General features: G+C 46.6%; 1 protein-coding gene across 1 annotated transcript; it reads left to right on the forward strand.

Annotated features, from left to right (window-relative positions):
* LOC121541305 (cytokine receptor common subunit gamma-like) lies at positions 1-17,026 on the forward strand. Its single transcript, XM_041850289.2, has 8 exons — positions 1-341; positions 3,032-3,125; positions 15,390-15,556; positions 15,723-15,859; positions 15,998-16,169; positions 16,268-16,367; positions 16,533-16,602; positions 16,732-17,026. Exons 1-8 carry the CDS (start codon positions 272-274, stop codon positions 16,951-16,953), a joined length of 1,032 nt encoding a protein of 343 aa, XP_041706223.1. The 5' UTR covers positions 1-271; the 3' UTR covers positions 16,954-17,026.
* The last annotated feature ends 201 nt before the right edge of the window (positions 17,027-17,227 follow it).

Below are 17,227 nucleotides of genomic sequence, written 5' to 3' on the forward strand. Positions count from 1 at the left end.
TACTTATTGTGCATAGTTAATTTACTTTATAATTGTAGATTATTAGTGGATCTGTACAATCCCCCTGCAATGTTATTTTCTGTAGTTTCTCTTCCTGTGTTTTTCATAGATTTAAAGGATGTGGCCAGTGCAACAGGAAATGTAGCACACCTACCATGGCTGTTTAAAAGAGTGAAACTAAAGGGGGTTAAAGACGAAGGCATTGAGCAGCCATACACAAATACATGAGCACAGAGCTGGCTGCGTTCTTCCCACTGGCATCCATTTTGACATGAAGATGGTTGGAAGCTGGTTATTTCTCCTCATCTCTCTCCAAGGATATGAGGCTCCCTCCACTCCCAGTAAGATCTTCCTGTTGTATTAATGATTCTACACCTGTGACATTTATTTTTTATAAATAATGTTAATTTATTCAACTTGTTTAATACCTTGTGCTATGACAACACATCTGGCCAATGTGCCCTCAACTTTTGAGACTGTTTTTGATATTGGAGAATCTTTGCAGGATTTATTATAATTTTATGTATTTTTGTTAATAAGATAGTGAGGTTTAGATTGTCTCCTGACAATTTTATCATGTACTCTCATGTTGATGGTGGTTTCCGCTCAGTTGACATTTGTCTAGAATTTCTTTTCAATGTTCATTTACTAAGTGTGTCAGCAAATTGTTTTTTTTGTTTCTTTGGGAGTCATCAAATAATAAACATATTACATTTCATAACAGGTATTAAAGCAATTTATTTGATCAAACTATTACATAACATCCTAGAAACACAAAATAATCTGAAAAGTAAAGTTTCATGTGGCATTTCTATTGCTGATGCAACACCAAAAGTCCCCTGCTAGTCTGAGATTGACGTCAACTACTTTGTGGTTTCCTGTAACATGGCCATCCATCTTGTCATATACATTCACATGCTGATAAAAGTATTGATTTAATTCAATGTGATGGTGGAAAAGTACTCTAGTCATGATATATGTCACGATCGTCTTGAAAGGAAGCGGGCCAAGGCGCACCGTGAGATGCGTACATATTTAATTTATTGTACACCACAGCGAACAAAACAACAAACGAAACGTGAAGTCCTTCGACACAAACACAATATCAAAAGGAACAAGAAACCACAAACACAAAGTGAAAGACAGACAGTTAAATATGGCTCCCAATCAGAGACAACCAGATGACACTCGTTGCCTCTGTTTGGGAGTCACTCAGGCCAACCTAGAAATACAAACATAGAATATAACACCCTGGCTCAACATACGAGAGTCCCCAGAGCCAGGGCGTGACAGTACCCCCCCCCAAAGGCGCGGACTCCGGCCGCGCCAACCAAACACAACAGGGGAGGGACCGGGTGGGCACTCCGCCTCGGCGGTGGATCCGGCTCCGGGCATGACTCCCACTCCCTCTCTAACCCCCCAAAGCGCCCCTGATCCGGTCTGGCCCTGCTGGCCGGAGCTGGACTGAACACTGGTGGAGCAGGAACGGATCGGACCGGGCTGACGATGCGCACCCCTGGCTTGGTGCGTGGAGTAGCAACTGGCCGGACCGGGCTGACGATACGCACCCCTGGCTTGGTGCGTGGAGCAGGAATGGACCGGACCGGGCTGACAATGCGCACCCCTGGCTTGGTGCGTGGAGTAGCAACTGGCCGGACCGGGCTGACGATACGCACCCCTGGCTTGGTGCGTGGAGCAGGAATGGACCGGACCGGGCTGACGATGCGCACCACTGACTTGGTGCGGGGAGCAGGAACAGGCCGAGCCGGGCTGACGAAGCGCACCACTGACTTGGTGCGGGGAGCAGGAACGGGCCGAGCCGGGCTGACGATACGCACCCCTGGCTTGGTGCGTGGAGGAGGAACGGGCCTTACCAGGCTGACGATACGCACCCCTGGCTTGGTGCGTGGAGGAGGAACGGGCCTTACCAGGCTGACGATACGCACCCCTGGCTTGGTGCGTGGAGGAGGAACGGGCCTTACCAGGCTGACGTCTCGCACCCCTGGCTTGGTGCGGGGCGCAGGAACAGGCCGGACCGGGCTGACGACGCGCACCATTGGCTTGGTGCGGGGAGCAGGAACAGGCCGGACCGGGCTGACGAAGCGCACCATAGGCTTGGTGCGGGGAGCAGGAACAGGCCGAACCGGGCTGGCGACACGCCCCACAGGCTCGGTGCGAGAGGCAGGAACAGGCCGAACCGTACTGGGAACACACGCCACTGGGCCTAAGCGGGGATCAGGAACGGGCCGGACCGGACTGGCAACACACCCCAGTACCTCTCGCCGTGCCTCTACATACTCCTTCCCCCTGGTGTCCAGTAACTCCCTTAACCTGGCGGCCTTCTCTGCCAACCCTCTGCACCACTCTATCCCGTACTCCTGCTGCCCCGTCGTCCACGGCGTGAGCCCCCCCCTAAAAATTTTCTGGGCTTGTCTCTCCCCCGTGGACCAGGCCTCCATGGTTCTCGTCCAATTCTCTCTCCACTTCTCGTAATTCCAGCCTTTCTCCTCATCACGCTGCTTGACCCAGTCGTGGTGGTTTCTTCTGTCACGATCGTCTTGAAAGGAAGCGGGCCAAGGCGCAGCGTGAGATGCGTACATATTTAATTTATTGTACACCACAGCGAACAAAACAACAAACGAAACGTGAAGTCCTTCGACACAAACACAATATCAAAAGGAACAAGAAACCACAAACACAAAGTGAAAGACAGACAGTTAAATATGGCTCCCAATCAGAGACAACCAGCTGACACTCGTTGCCTCTGATTGGGAGTCACTCAGGCCAACCTAGAAATACAAACATAGAATATAACACCCTGGCTCAACATACGAGAGTCCCAGAGCCAGGGCGTGACAATATACATGAATGTATAGACCCTTAATATGTTATCTGATTTGTCTCTTAAAAATCTGTAAACCCCCAATGTAATTATGCAACTCATCTGGATATCATACCACAGCTCCCCTTTAAAGGATTCAGTGTAATGTCATATTTGAAAAAAGATTTTCAATTTCTGTTCCTTTTGCAGAAGTAAACTGCCTGATCATTAATCTGGATTATGTCAACTGCATCTGGAGTGAACAGGGGAGCCCAGAGGTCAACTTCACCTTTTTCAACAACAGGTTAGTGCAATGGCAGAACCCTGTCATACCTTTAACATGTGATGGGTGTTGAGGTCTTTGGGCAAAATGCTTGCCGTGCATCACTGTGATTGGGTGCTACACATTGGTGGCGGTGATTGAGGTGTTTGAGTTTTCCTCTTACAATGAAAGGGGCTTTGAGACTCTCTACATGACTGAATATATTATTGTTATTACACTCCTTACCATATGTATTTGTGGACAGTGAAGCTAACATTTTAAATGTGGCTCTATACTCCAGCATTTTGTTTCATATGAGGTGACAGTACAGAATTACACATTTTATTTGAGGGTATGTTCATACAGTACATACTGTATCTGTTTTGCCATTTACAAATGAACACTTTATGTACAGGTAACTGCCAAAATAATGGAAACATTTGAGTAAATGAGGGATACAAAGTATATTGAAAGCAGGTGCTTCCACATAGGTGTGGTTCCTGAGTTAATTAAGCAATTAATATCCCATCATGCTTAGGGTCATGTATAGAAATGCTGGGCAGGCCATTATTTTGGCTACTATGGTTATGGCCCAATAGGATGGAAATGCCCCCATCCACAGGGCACAAGTCACTGAATGGTTTGATGAGCATGAAAACCATGTAAACCATATGCCATGGCCGTCTTAGTCACCAGATCTCAACCCAATTGAACACTTATGGGAGATTCTGGAGCGGCGAATGAGACCGCGTTTTCCACCACCATCAACAAAACACCAAATGATGGAATTTCTCGTGGAAGAATTGTGTCACATCCCTCCAATAGAGTTCCAGACACTTGTAGAATCTATGCCAAGGTGCATATTAAGACACTTTGTTGGTGTTTCCTTTATTTTGGCCATTACGCCCCATTTGAAGAAATCATAGGTATTTGGACAAATTCAATTGTAGTGTATTAAAGTAGTCAAAAGTTAAGTATTTGGTCCCATATTCCTTGCACTCAATGAATACATCAAGCTTGTGACTCTACAAACTCGTTGGATGCATTTGCAGTTTGTTTTGGTTGTATTTCGGATTATATTTTGCACAATAGGAACTGAATGGTGAATAATGTATTATGTCATTTTGGAGTAACTTTTTATTGTAATTAAGAATAGAAGATGTTTCCGAACACTTCTACATTAATGTGGATGCTATGATGATTATGGATAATCATGAATCATGAATAATGATGAGTGAGAAAGTTACAGAGGCACAAAGTATCACGTTTCAGGAGAAGACCCAGATGCAGACAGTGTCGATGTAACAAAAGTTTATTACAAGTTCCTGTTTTGTACCTGGAGGGGGGTGGAGACAATCACAAAGACAGGTGAAACAGATCAGGGTGTGACACAATGATCATACCCCCTAACACATGCTAACCTCCCCTGTTATTGGTAATGGTGAGAGGTTAGTATGTTTTGTTGTAGCTTCTGTAAACTTCTCACTCATCATTATTCATGATTCATTTTCTTAATCATGGCATTATCAGGATTAATTTAGAAGTGTTCAGAAACATCTTATCACAGAAAGAAAATTACTCCAGTCATCATTCACCATTCAGTTCCTAATAGGCAAAATATTTGTAATGAATACTCGGACAGAGTGGTAAGATCCAATCGCAGAATAGCGATGCTTTATTAGAGTACAGACAAGGGAATAGCTTAATCGTGGTCGGGCGGGCTGTGGTCAAAACCGGGCCAGGCATAGACAGGCAGAGGTACCAATGGAGCAGGCTTAGTCGTAGTCGAGGGCACAGGCACAGGATCAGAGGACGGTAATCACTGGGGTAGACAAGCAGAGGATTAAGCAATTCGGGGAGTCAAACAACAAGGCACAGGTCGGATACACGGGTAATCAAAAACAACAAACTCTCTCTCTCTCTCGGAACAAAACGCTTAGCAAGTCACAATGGAACAATACCTCGCGCCGACTGAGCTTCTGAGCACACCTTAAATCCTACACTAATTACTGACAGGTGTGCTCAGAACTCAGGTGAACCAGATCGAGTCTGATGACTCCCCCTCTCTGTAGATCGGGGAAGTGTCAGACTCTGTCTAGACCCTGCCAACCCCCGATCCCTTACAGTATCCCCCTCCCCAGGGCCGGCTCCTGACGGCCTTCTACCTCTACCGGGTGGTCTTCCTCTGGGTCGGGGTCTTGGATGATCTGGGTGCTCAGCGTGGAAAGTGGCCTTGAGAGTGGGATCCAGTATGTCCTTAGCCGGAACCCAAGACCGTTCCTCAGGTCCATATCCCTCCCAGTCCACGAGATATTCGATGCCCCCTCATCTCCGTCTTGACTCCAGTATCTCGTGGACAGTATAGGTGGTGTCCTGTTCATCCTCCAAAGGTGGTGTAGTAGTTTGTTGAGCGATTGGTGGATACATCGGGCTATAATGGACAGGTTTCAACAGGGAGACGTGGAATGTAGGGTTTATCCTGTAGTGTCGAGGGAGTAACAGACGGTAGGTGACAGGGTTAATACGTCTCTGAACTTTGAAAGGACCAATGTACCTGGGTTGGAGCTTCTTGCAGCTCCGTCGGAACCGCAGGTCTCGGGTAGACAGCCACACTCGTTGCCCGGGTTGATAAGTCGGAGTAGGTCTCCGGCGTCGGTCGGCGTAGGTCTTTTGCTGTTGTGAGGCTTGACTGAGATGTTGATGGGCCGTCTCCCAGACCTGCGCACTCCGACGGAACCACTCGTCCACCGCCGGTACCATCCCTGATGCGGTATCCCACGGGAACAGGGGGGGTTGATACCCTAGAACACACTGAAAGGGCGTTAAGCGTAGGGAGGTGTGAATGAGTGAGTTCTGAGCATACTCTACCCAAGGAAGGAATCGACTCCACTCTTGCGGCTGCCGCGAACATTGTTGCCGTAGATATTTCCCAATTTCCTGGTTGAGCCGTTCTGTCTGCCCATTGGCCTGGGGATGATATCCGGAGGTTAGGCTAACCGAGATGCCCAAGCGTTCGCAGAAGGCCTTCCATACCCGGGATACAAACTGGGGTCCCCGGTCGGAAACAATATCCTCCGGGACACCAAACTGCCGGAACACCTGGGTAAACATAGTCTCAGCCATCTGAGTGGCGTTAGGCAAACGGGTCATGGGTACTAACCGGCACATCTTGGAGAAACGATCGATGACCACGAGAATTACAGTATGGCCCTCTGATTCTGGTAGGTCGGTAACAAAGTCCATAGCAATGTGCGACCATGGTCGTTGAGGAGTTGGCAATGGCATCAGCTTACCCTCCGGTAGTGCACGAGGTACCTTGGACTGAGCACATACTGGACAGGATAAGACATAGTCTCTGACGTCATCTGTGAGGGAATCCCACCAGTATTTTCGGCTGATGAGTCGTGTAGTTCGAGTGATTCCGGGATGACCAGATCCCAGCGACGTGTGGCACCATTCCATCAGTTGAGGTCGAAGAGAAGCTGGCACAAACACCTTAGACCCCGGGGTTTCTGGAGGGGCTGGTTCCGCTTGTAAGCTCTCCTGAATCGTGTCATCAATAGCCCACCTCACCGGCCCAGCACGGTAACTCATGGGGAGAATAGGTTCTGGCTCCACGGGTCTTTCCGTGCGCTCGAACCGTCGGGAAAGCGCGTCCGCCTTACCATTCTTGGACCCGGGGATATAAGAGACAGTGAATCGGAAACGGTTGAAGAATAAAGACCACCTTGCCTGTCGGGAGTTCAGTCGTTTGGCACTGTGAAGATACTCCAGGTTGCGGTGGTCCGTGAGCACTTGGAACGGATGCTCTGCTCCCTCCAACCAATGTCTCCACTCCTCCAGTGCTAACTTCACCGCTAGTAATTCCCGATTACCCACGTCATAGTTCTGCTCGGCAGAATTCAGTTTCCTTGAAAAGAAAGCACAGGGTCGTGATTTTGGCGGCTCACCTTGGCGTTGGGATAACACTGCTCCAACTCCAACCTCCGAAGCGTCCACTTCCACGATAAACGGTAAGGTAGGGTCCGGCTGACATAGAATTGGAGCGGTGGTAAAGCGTTGTTTCAACGTCTCAAACGCACGTACTGCCCCCTCCGTCCAGTTCAGACCGCGACCCTTGTAGCTGGTCATCGCCGACAGGGGCGCTGCGGTTGTGCTGAAATTACGCACGAACCGTCTATAGTAATTGGCAAACCCTAAGAACCTCTGGAGCTCCTTCACCGTCTGGGGTTGAGGCCAGTCTTGTACCGCTTGCACCTTGGATTCATCCAGTTTAACCCCGTCGGGAGTGAGTATGGCCCCAAGGAAGAAAATCGTAGTGACATGGAATTCACTCTTTTCTGCCTTCACGAACAGAGAATGTTGTAGGAGCCGATCCAGAACCTGTCGTACATGGGACACATGTTCACTCAGAGAGTTAGAATATATTAGGATGTCATCAATGTACACTATAACAAATCGATCAATCATGTCCCTGAAAATGTCATTCATGAACGCCTGGAATACTGAGGGCGCGTTGGTAAGTCCATAGGGCATGACACAATATTCGTAGTGTCCTCGATGTGTGATGAAGGCGGTCTTCCATTCATCCCCCTCTCTAATACGCACCAGATTGTACGCACTCCTGAGGTCCAGTTTACTGTACATGGAGGCCTGTCCCACCTGTTCAAGGGCTGCTGGAATCAAAGGGAGAGGGTAACGATTTTTGATGGTAATATCGTTCAACCCTCGATAGTCTATACAAGGACGCAGTCCGCCATCCTTTTTCTTCACAAAGAAAAAACTGGATGCGGCGGGAGACGTCGATGGGCGAATGGCCCCTTGCTGTAGCGCCTCATCAATATACTGGCTCATCGCTTCTCGTTCCGGCTGTGACAACGGGTAGATTCTTCCACGAGGAGGTGTAGCTCCGGATAGCAGATCAATCCCGCAGTCCCAGGCCCGATGAGGTGGTAACACGGTAGCCCTCTCCTTGGAGAACACCTGCGCGTAATCCTGGTATTCTGTAGGGACCACAGTAGACACCGCACCCTGCGCATCCTCCACAGATTCTCTCCTCCGCTCTGTCGATTGCATAGGACCAGTGATCGAGGACTCCCGGACTGTGGATGCCTTGTGTTGCACTATAAGATTATCAATAGAGATGGCTATTTTGATAAACTCATGTAGCGCAGTGATATCAATCAATCAATCAATCAATTTTATTTTATATAGCCCTTCTTACATCAGCTAATATCTCGAAGTGCTGTACAGAAACCCAGCCTAAAACCCCAAACAGCTAGTAATGCAGGTGTAGAAGCACGGTGGCTAGGAAAAACTCCCTAGAAAGGCAAAACCTAGGAAGAAACCTAGAGAGGAACCAGGCTATGAGGGGTGGCCAGTCCTCTTCTGGCTGTGCCGGGTGGAGGTTATAACAGAACCATGCCAAGATGTTCAAAAATGTTCATAAGTGACAAGCATGGTCAAATAATAATCAGGAATAAATCTCAGTTGGCTTTTCATAGCCGATCATTAGAGTTTAAAACAGCAGGTCTGGGACAGGTAGGGGTTCCATAACCGCAGGCAGAACAGTTTAAACTGGAATAGCAGCAAGGCCAGGCGGACTGGGGACAGCAAGGAGTCACCACGGCCGGTAGTCCCGACGTATGGTCCTAGGGCTCAGGTCTCTCAGTTGGCTTTTCATAGCCGATCATTTAGAGTTGAAAACAGCAGGTCTGGGACAGGTAGGGGTTTCGTAGCCGCAGGCAGAACAGTTGAAACTGGAATAGCAGCAAGGCCAGGCGGACTGGGGACAGCAAGGTGTCATCATGCCCGGTAGTCCTGACGTATGGTCCTAGGGCTCAGGTTCTCAGAGAGAAAGAGAGAACGAGAGAATTAGAGAGAGCATACTTAAATTCACACAGGACACTGGATAAGACAGGAGAAGTACTCCAGGTATAACCAACTAACCCCAGCCCCCCGACACATAAACTACTGCAGCATAAATACTGGAGGCTGAGACAGGAGCGGTCCGGAGACACTGTGGCCCCATCCGAAGAAACCCCGGACAGGGCCAAACAGGAAGGATATAACCCCACCCACTCCGCCAAAGCACAGCCCCGCACCACTAGAGGGATATCCCCAACCACCAACTTACAATCCTGAGACAAGGCCGAGTATAGCCCACAGAGGTCTCCACCACAGCACAAACCAAGGGGGCGCCAACCCAGACAGGAAGATCACGTCAGTAACTCAACCCACTCAAGTGACGCACCCCTCCCAGGGACGGCATGAAAGAGCACCAGCAAGCCAGTGACTCAGCCCCTGCAACAGGGTTAGAGGCAGAGAACCCCAGTGGAGAGGGGAACCGGCCCGGCAGAGACAGCAAGGGCTGTTCGTTGCTCCAGCCTTTCCGTTCACCTTCACACTCCTGGGCCAGACTACACTCAATCATATGACCTACTGAAGAGATAAGTCTTCAGTAAAGACTTAAAGGTTGAGACCGAGTCTGCGTCTCTCACATGGGTAGGCAGACTGTTCCATAAAAATGGAGATCTATAGGAGAAAGCCCTGCCTCCCGCTGTTTGCTTAGAAATTCTAGGGACAATTAGGAGGCCTGCGTCTTGTGACCGTAGCGTACGTATTGGTATGTACGGCAGGACCAACTCGGAAAGATAGGTAGGAGCAAGCCCATGTAACGCTTTATAGGTTAACAGTAAAACCTTGAAATCAGCCCTTGCCTTAACAGGAAGCCAGTGTAGGGAAGCTAGCACTGGAGTAATATGATCAAATTTCTTGGTTCTAGTCAGGATTCTAGCAGCCGTATTTAGCACTAACTGAAGTTTATTTAGTGCTTTATCCGGGTAGCCGGAAAATAGAGCATTGCAGTAGTCTAATCTAGAAGTAACAAATGCATGGATTAATTTTTCTGCATCATTTTTGGACAGAAAATTTCTGATTTTTGCAATGTTACGTAGATGGAAAAAAGCTGTCCTTGAAACAGTCTTGATATGTTCGTCAAAAGAGAGATCAGGGTCAAGAGTAACGCCTAGGTCCTTCACAGTTTTATTTGAGACGACTTTACAACCATCAAGATGAATTGTCAGATTTAACAGAAGATCTCTTTGTTTCTTGGGACCTAGTACAAGCATCTCTGTTTTGTCCGAGTTTAAAAGTAAAAAGTTTTCAGCCATCCACTTCCTTATGTCTGAAACACAGGCTTCTAGCGAGGGCAATTTTGGGGCTTCACCATGCTTCATTGAAATGTACAGCTGTGTGTCATCCGCATAGCAGTGAAAGTTAACATTATGTTTTCGAATAACATCCCCAAGAGGTAAAATATATAGTGAAAACAATAGTGGTCCTAAAACGGAACCTTGAGGAACACCGAAATGTACAGTTGATTTGTCGGAGGACAGACCATTCACAGAGACAAACTGATATCTTTCCGACAGGTAGGATCTAAACCAGGCCAGAACTTGTCCGTTAGACCAATTTGGGTTTCCAGTCTCTCCAAAAGAATGTGGTGATCGATGGTGTCAAAGGCAGCACTAAGGTCTAGTAGCACGAGGACAGATGCAGAGCCTCGGTCTGACGCCATTAAAAGGTCATTTACCACCTTCACAAGTGCAGTCTCAGTGCTATGATGGGGTCTAAAACCAGACTGAAGCATTTCGTATACATTGTTTGTCTTCAGAAAGGCAGTGAGTTGCTGCGCAACAGCTTTTTCTAAAATTTTTGAGAGGAATGGAAGATTCGATATAGGCCGATAGTTTTTATATTTTCCGGGTCAAGGTTTGGCTTTTTCAAGAGAGGCTTTATCACTGCCACTTTTAGTGAGTTTGGTACACATCCGGTGGATAGAGAGCTGTTTATTATGTTCAACATAGGAGGGCCAAGCACAGGAAGCAGCTCCTTCAGCAGTTTAGTAGGAATAGGATCCAGTATGCAGCTTGAAGGTTTAGAGGCCATGATTATTTTCATCATTGTGTCAAGAGATATAGTACTAAAACACTTAAGTGTCTCTCCCGATCCCAGGCCCTCGCAGAGCTGTGCAGATCCAGGACAGCTAAGCCCTGGAGGAATACGCAGATTCAAAGAGGAGTCCGTAATTTGCTTTCTAATGGTCATGATCTTTTCCTCAAAGAAGTTCATGAATTTATCACTGCTGAAGTGAAAACCATCCTCTCTTGGGGAATGCTGCTTTTTAGTTAGCTTTGCAACAGTATCAAAAAGAAATTTTGGATTGTTCTTATTTTCCTCGATTAATTTGGAAAAGTAGGATGATCGAGCAGCAGTGAGGGCTCTTCGGTACTGCACGGTACTGTCTTTCCAAGCTAGTCGGAAGACTTCCAGTTTGGTGTGGCGCCATTTCCGTTCCAATTTCCTGGAAGCTTGCTTCAAAGCTCGGGTATTTTCTGTATACCAGGGAGCTAGTTTCTTATGACAAATGTTTTTCGTTTTTAGGGGTGCAACTGCATCTAGGGTATTGCGCAAGGTTAAATTGAGTTCCTCAGTTAAGTGGTTAACTGATTTTTGTCCTCTGACGTCCTTGGGTAGGCAGAAGGAGTCTGGAAGGGCATCAATGAATTTTTGTGTTGTCTGAGAATTTATAGCACGACTTTTGATGCTCCTTGGTTGGGGTCTGAGCAGATTATTTGTTGCGATTGCAAACGTAATAAAATGGTGGTCCGATAGTCCAGGATTTTGTGGAAAAACATTAAGATCTACAACATTTATTCCATGGGACAAAACTAGGTCCAGAGTATGACTGTGGCAGTGAGTAGGTCCAGAGACATGTTGGACAAAACCCACTGAGTCGATAATGGCTCCGAAAGACTTTTGGAGTGGGTCTGTGGACTTCTCCATGTGAATATTAAAATCACCAAAAATTAGAATATGATCTGCTATGACTACAAGGTCTGATAGGAATTCAGGAAACTCAGAGAGGAACGCTGTATATGGCCCAGGAGGCCTGTAAACAGTAGCTATAAAAAGTGATTGAGTAGGCTGCATAGATTTCATGACTAGAAGCTCGAAAGATGAAAACGTCTTTTTTTTTTTTTTTTTTTTTTTTTTTTTGTAAATTGAAATTTGCTATCGTAAATGTTAGCAACACCTCCGCCTTTGCGGGATGCACGGGGAATATGGTCACTAGTGTAACCAGGAGGTGAGGCCTCATTTAACACAGCAAATTCATCAGGCTTAAGCCATGTTTCAGTCAGGCCAATCACATCAAGATTATGATCAGTGATGAGTTCATTGACTATGACTGCCTTTGAAGTGAGGGATCTAACATTAAGTAACCCTATTTTGAGATGTGAGGTATCACGATCTCTTTCAATAATGGCAGGAATGGAGGAGGTCTTTATCCTAATAAGATTGCTAGGGTGAACACCACCATGTTTAGTTTTGCCCAACCTAGGTCGAGGCACAGACACAGTCTCAATGGGTATGGCTGAGCTGACTACACTGACTATGCTATTGGCAGACTCCACTAAGCTGGCAGGTTGGCTAACAGCCTGCTGCCTGGCCTGCACCCTATTTCACTGTGGGGCTAGAGGAGTTAGAGCCCTATCTATGTTGGTAGATAAGAGGAGAGCACCCCTCCAGTTAGGATGGAGTCCGTCACTCCTCAGCAGGTCAGGCTTGATCCTGTTTGTGGGTGAGTCCCAGAAAGAGGGCCAATTATCCACAAATGTTATCTTTTGGGAGGGGCAGAAAACAGTTTTCAACCAGCGATTGAGTGCTGAGACTCTGCTGTAGAGCTCATCACTTCCCCTAACTGGGAGGGGGCCAGAGACAATTACTCGATGCCGACACATCTTTCTAGCTGATTTACACGCTGAAGCTATGTTGCACTTGGTGACCTCTGACTGTTTCATCCTAACATCGTTGGTGCCGACGTGGATAACAATATCTCTATACTCTCTACACTCGCCAGTTTTAGCTTTAGCCAGCACCATCTTTAGATTAGCCTTAACGTCGGTAGCCCTGCCCCCTGGTAAACAGTGTATGATCGCTGGGTGATTCGTTTTAAGTCTAATACTGCGGGTAATGGAGTCGCCGATGACTAGGGTTTTCAATTTGTCAGAGCTAATGGTGGGAGCCTTCGGAGTCTCAGACCCCGTAACGGGAGGAGTAGAGACTAGAGAAGACTCAGACTCAGACTCCGACTCGCTACATAATGGGGGAAAACCGGTTGAAGGTTTCTGTCGGCTGAATGAGCGACACCGGTTGAGCATTCCAACAGTATTTCCCTCCAGAAGCCATGAGAAAGTTGTCCGGCTGCGGGGACTGTGCGGGGGGATTTATACTAACATTACTGTCTGTACTTACTGGTGGCACAGACGCTGTTTCTTCCTTTCCTACACTGATATTACCCTTGCCTAACGATTGCGTCTGAAGCTGGGCTTGTAGCACAGCTATTCTCGCCGTAAGGCGAGAATTCTCCTGTATATTATGAGTACAGCGACTGCAATTAGAAGACATCATGTTAATGTTACTACTTAGCTTCGGCTGTTGAAGATGTTGATGAACCATGTCCAGATAAAGCGTCCGGAGTGAAAAAAGTTGAATAAGGGAAAAAAGTTGCGATGGAAAAAAGGAAAATAACGTAAAGTTGGCAGCTAAAACGCACAGGAAAAAGACTCTTCTGACTCTTCTGTCTCGGGATAAACGTCCGGGGTGAAAAAGTTTAACGAAAAAAGATGAGTGAGGACAAAACTAAAAAGTTGGTAAATTTGTTGAACACAGAGATTGATTAAACGTTTATTAAAAGTAAAACGTGAATAGTTTGTTAGGTAGCCAAGTAGCAACAAACAGCAGAGCAGCACGGAGACAATGCGGAAGCGAGACGGAAGTCACGTGTCACAATAGCCAATCAACCCAATAGCCAATCAATAGCCAATCATATCTCCTCGACAAGCCAACTCAGTCTGTACGTCTTTGCGCAGCCCTCTTCGGAAAACTGTGAGCAAAGCAGTCTCGCTCCATCCGCTACCGGCTGCTATAGTACGGAACTCTAAAGCGTAGTCGGCTACTGTGCGACGGCCCTGCTGAAGTTCGCATAGTTGGTCTCCCACACTACGCCCAGATACTGGGTGGTCGAACACCTCTTGAAACAGTCTCTTGTGAACTGAACTTCCGCATTCAACTCGGGGACCTCAGCTGCCCAAAGCGCAGTAGCCCAATCCAGTGCTCTTCCCGTTAGCAGAGAAATCATGAAATCCACCCTGCTACGGTCATCGGAAAACATAGTACGATTATACGACATATACAGGGACGTCTGGAGTAGAAACCCCTGACATTTGCCAGGTTCCCCGTCGTACCTTGTAGGTAGAGAAATCGGAGGTGCATGACGAGGACTGACCGTGCTCGGGGTGGTGCCTTCAGCCGCACCAGCGTTGAGTAGCTGTAGGAGTTCATCCATCCGTTTCTCCTGTATCTCCCATCGCCTCTGTAATTCCGCTGGATCCATGGTATTGGCGAGGTATTCTGTAATGAATACTCGGACAGAGTGGTAAGATCCAATCGCAGAATAGCGATGCTTTATTAGAGTACAGACAAGGGAATAGCTTAATCGTGGTCGGGCGGGCTGTGGTCAAAACCGGGCCAGGCATAGACAGGCAGAGGTACCAATGGAGCAGGCTTAGTCGTAGTCGAGGGCACAGGCACAGGATCAGAGGACGGTAATCACTGGGGTAGACAAGCAGAGGATTAAGCAATTCGGGGAGTCAAACAACAAGGCACAGGTCGGATACACGGGTAATCAAAAACAACAAACTCTCTCTCTCTCTCGGAACAAAACGCTTAGCAAGTCACAATGGAACAATACCTCGCGCCGACTGAGCACACCTTAAATCCTACACTAATTACTGACAGGTGTGCTCAGAACTCAGGTGAACCAGATCGAGTCTGATGACTCCCCCTCTCTGTAGATCGGGGAAGTGTCAGACTCTGTCTAGACCCTGCCAACCCCCGATCCCTTACAATATTACGCAAAACACAACCAAAACAAACTGCAAATGCATCCAACAAGTTTGTAGAGTCACTTTTGACTACTATAATAGTGAATTTGCCCAAATACTTATGACTTCTTCAAATGGGGGGACTAGATACATAAAATGCTCTCATTTCTAAACGGTAAAACAGATACAGTATGTTTGAAAATACCCTCAAATAAAAATTGACATTCTGTACTGTTGCCTCATTTGAAACATTTGATCTCAAATCCAAAATGTTGGAGTATACAGCCAGAAAAATTAATAATTGCTTCACTGTCCAAATACAATTCTCATCCATCATTTTCACATGGTATGTGTTTAGGTTCATCAAAGATCATATGGAGGAGTGCACAACATATCTCCAGGAGAAGAGTAATGCTGTGGGATGTAGACTGTCTTATGACAAGTCTGACAGGTTTAGAACACTGACAACCAAGCTGGTCCATCAGAACAAAAGTTATGTGCAGAACCATAACCTCAAAAGCATGGGTAGGTTTTTTTTCTCAATCAAATCATAACATTACATACAGAACAGCATTAAACATGAAGAGCAATAGTCATCTTACTTTAGGCTTTTTAGCATGTGTGTTTGTCCTATATTCAATCTTCATTTGATGTGTCGTTAACGTTTGACCCTCCTTAATGCTTTTTCTAGTGAAGCTTTACCCTCCTACCAACCTGTCAGTTGAGATGAACAAAGACCCAGAGCTGAATCTGTACTGGAACAACAGCAAGAACAACCAATGCATTGAGAGTGAAGTGCGCTACAGAATAAACAACAACAAGTGGCAGGTGGGGAGGGGTCAGGACTCAGACGTTGGACTACTGTTTGGACTCTGTAGCCTAATGGTCATTTTTCAACAAAATACTGGACATATCTTTGAAAAGAACTCTCTCTCACCTCCACTCTCTCTTTGTTCTTTTCTTCAGACATCTACTCTGATCAGAGAACAGAATTATGCTGTTCCTTTCCCCTTAAAGAGCAGTCGGTATGAGTTTCAAGTGAGAGCACGAGTTAACAGCATTTGTGGCGAGTCCGAGTTCTGGAGTGAATGGAGTCAGCCCATTCTATGGGATTCCATGAAAGGAAATAACATCACAGGTAAATAGATCCAAAATCTCTGCTTCGCTTTATGGTTATAAGGTTGTGCTCAGGCTTCTGTCAGGACTTTGTCATGTCAACCTTTCTCTTTGGCCTAGACATATCTGGCAGCTCAATGTCTGTGTGGAAGCCAGTGCTGTCATTAGTGGGTGCCATGACACTCTTCATGTTGGCCTGCATGCTGGTCTACAGGGAAAGGTAGGTTTGCCAACAGAAGTTAACACCACACATAGGCCCCCAATAAAGTCTAAAATCAAGGGGTACAGTTTACATTTTTAAATCAATCTCCTTTGGACATAGTGCTCCATTCTTCCTCTGAAAAAAGTTATACTCTGAATCTGAACTGACCCTATCACTTTGTAGAGAACGACTGAGATTCATCCTCATTCCCATTGTGCCTAATCCAGGCAAGAACCTGGATGACAATGTAGAGGTAATAATTATCCCTGGTCCCATGCATTGCACTTCATTATAATCTTTGTATCTTATAAGTGTTACTGTTATCCACAGTGTAAATCACATCTTATATCTCACATATTACATGTAACCTTTACCTTTAAAGGCCTGGCTTCACGGCTCCAAAGACATTTGCTTCCAGCCTAACTTCACTGAGCGTGTCTGTCCTGTTCGTGAGTATCGTCTGGTTCCCCAAACCGGCAGCGTCAGTGAGTCTGAGAGCAACCTCTCCATCCCAACAGACCAGTCAGATTCCCTGTCCACGTGCTCTTCCTCAACTTCCACTCTTCCTGTCACAAGTGAAAATGAACGAGCTGGTTTTGAGTGAGATTTACAGAGGCTTCGTTCTAATTACCCTTCTCCCCTAGGTGTGCACTTACTTGTGTCGTGGTAGAAATATTTGACTAATAGATAATCATCTCAAAAATATCTCTCAAGACACCGGAGCTTGTGAATTCAAGAATTAGACTTTATTGCATAACAAAGCCCAGCTTGCTCCATGGAACAAAACTGTCTCTCTCTGGCTTAGAGATCTCTTATATCCACACAAATGAAAAAACATGCGTACATTCCTAACTTTTTTTTAGTTCTGTACCACCCCT

This window comes from Coregonus clupeaformis, chromosome 27 (assembly GCF_020615455.1).
Source record: "Coregonus clupeaformis isolate EN_2021a chromosome 27, ASM2061545v1, whole genome shotgun sequence".
NCBI lineage: Eukaryota > Metazoa > Chordata > Actinopteri > Salmoniformes > Salmonidae > Coregonus > Coregonus clupeaformis.

Coding starts and splice junctions, on each gene's coding strand:
- LOC121541305 (XM_041850289.2), top strand. CDS start 272: ATGAAGATGGTTGGAAGCTGGTTATTTCTCCTCATCTCTCTCCAAGGA. Junction 342..3,031: donor TGAGGCTCCCTCCACTCCCA/GTAAGATCTTCC, acceptor TTCCTTTTGCAG/AAGTAAACTGCCTGATCATT. Junction 15,557..15,722: donor CCATAACCTCAAAAGCATGG/GTAGGTTTTTTT, acceptor TGCTTTTTCTAG/TGAAGCTTTACCCTCCTACC.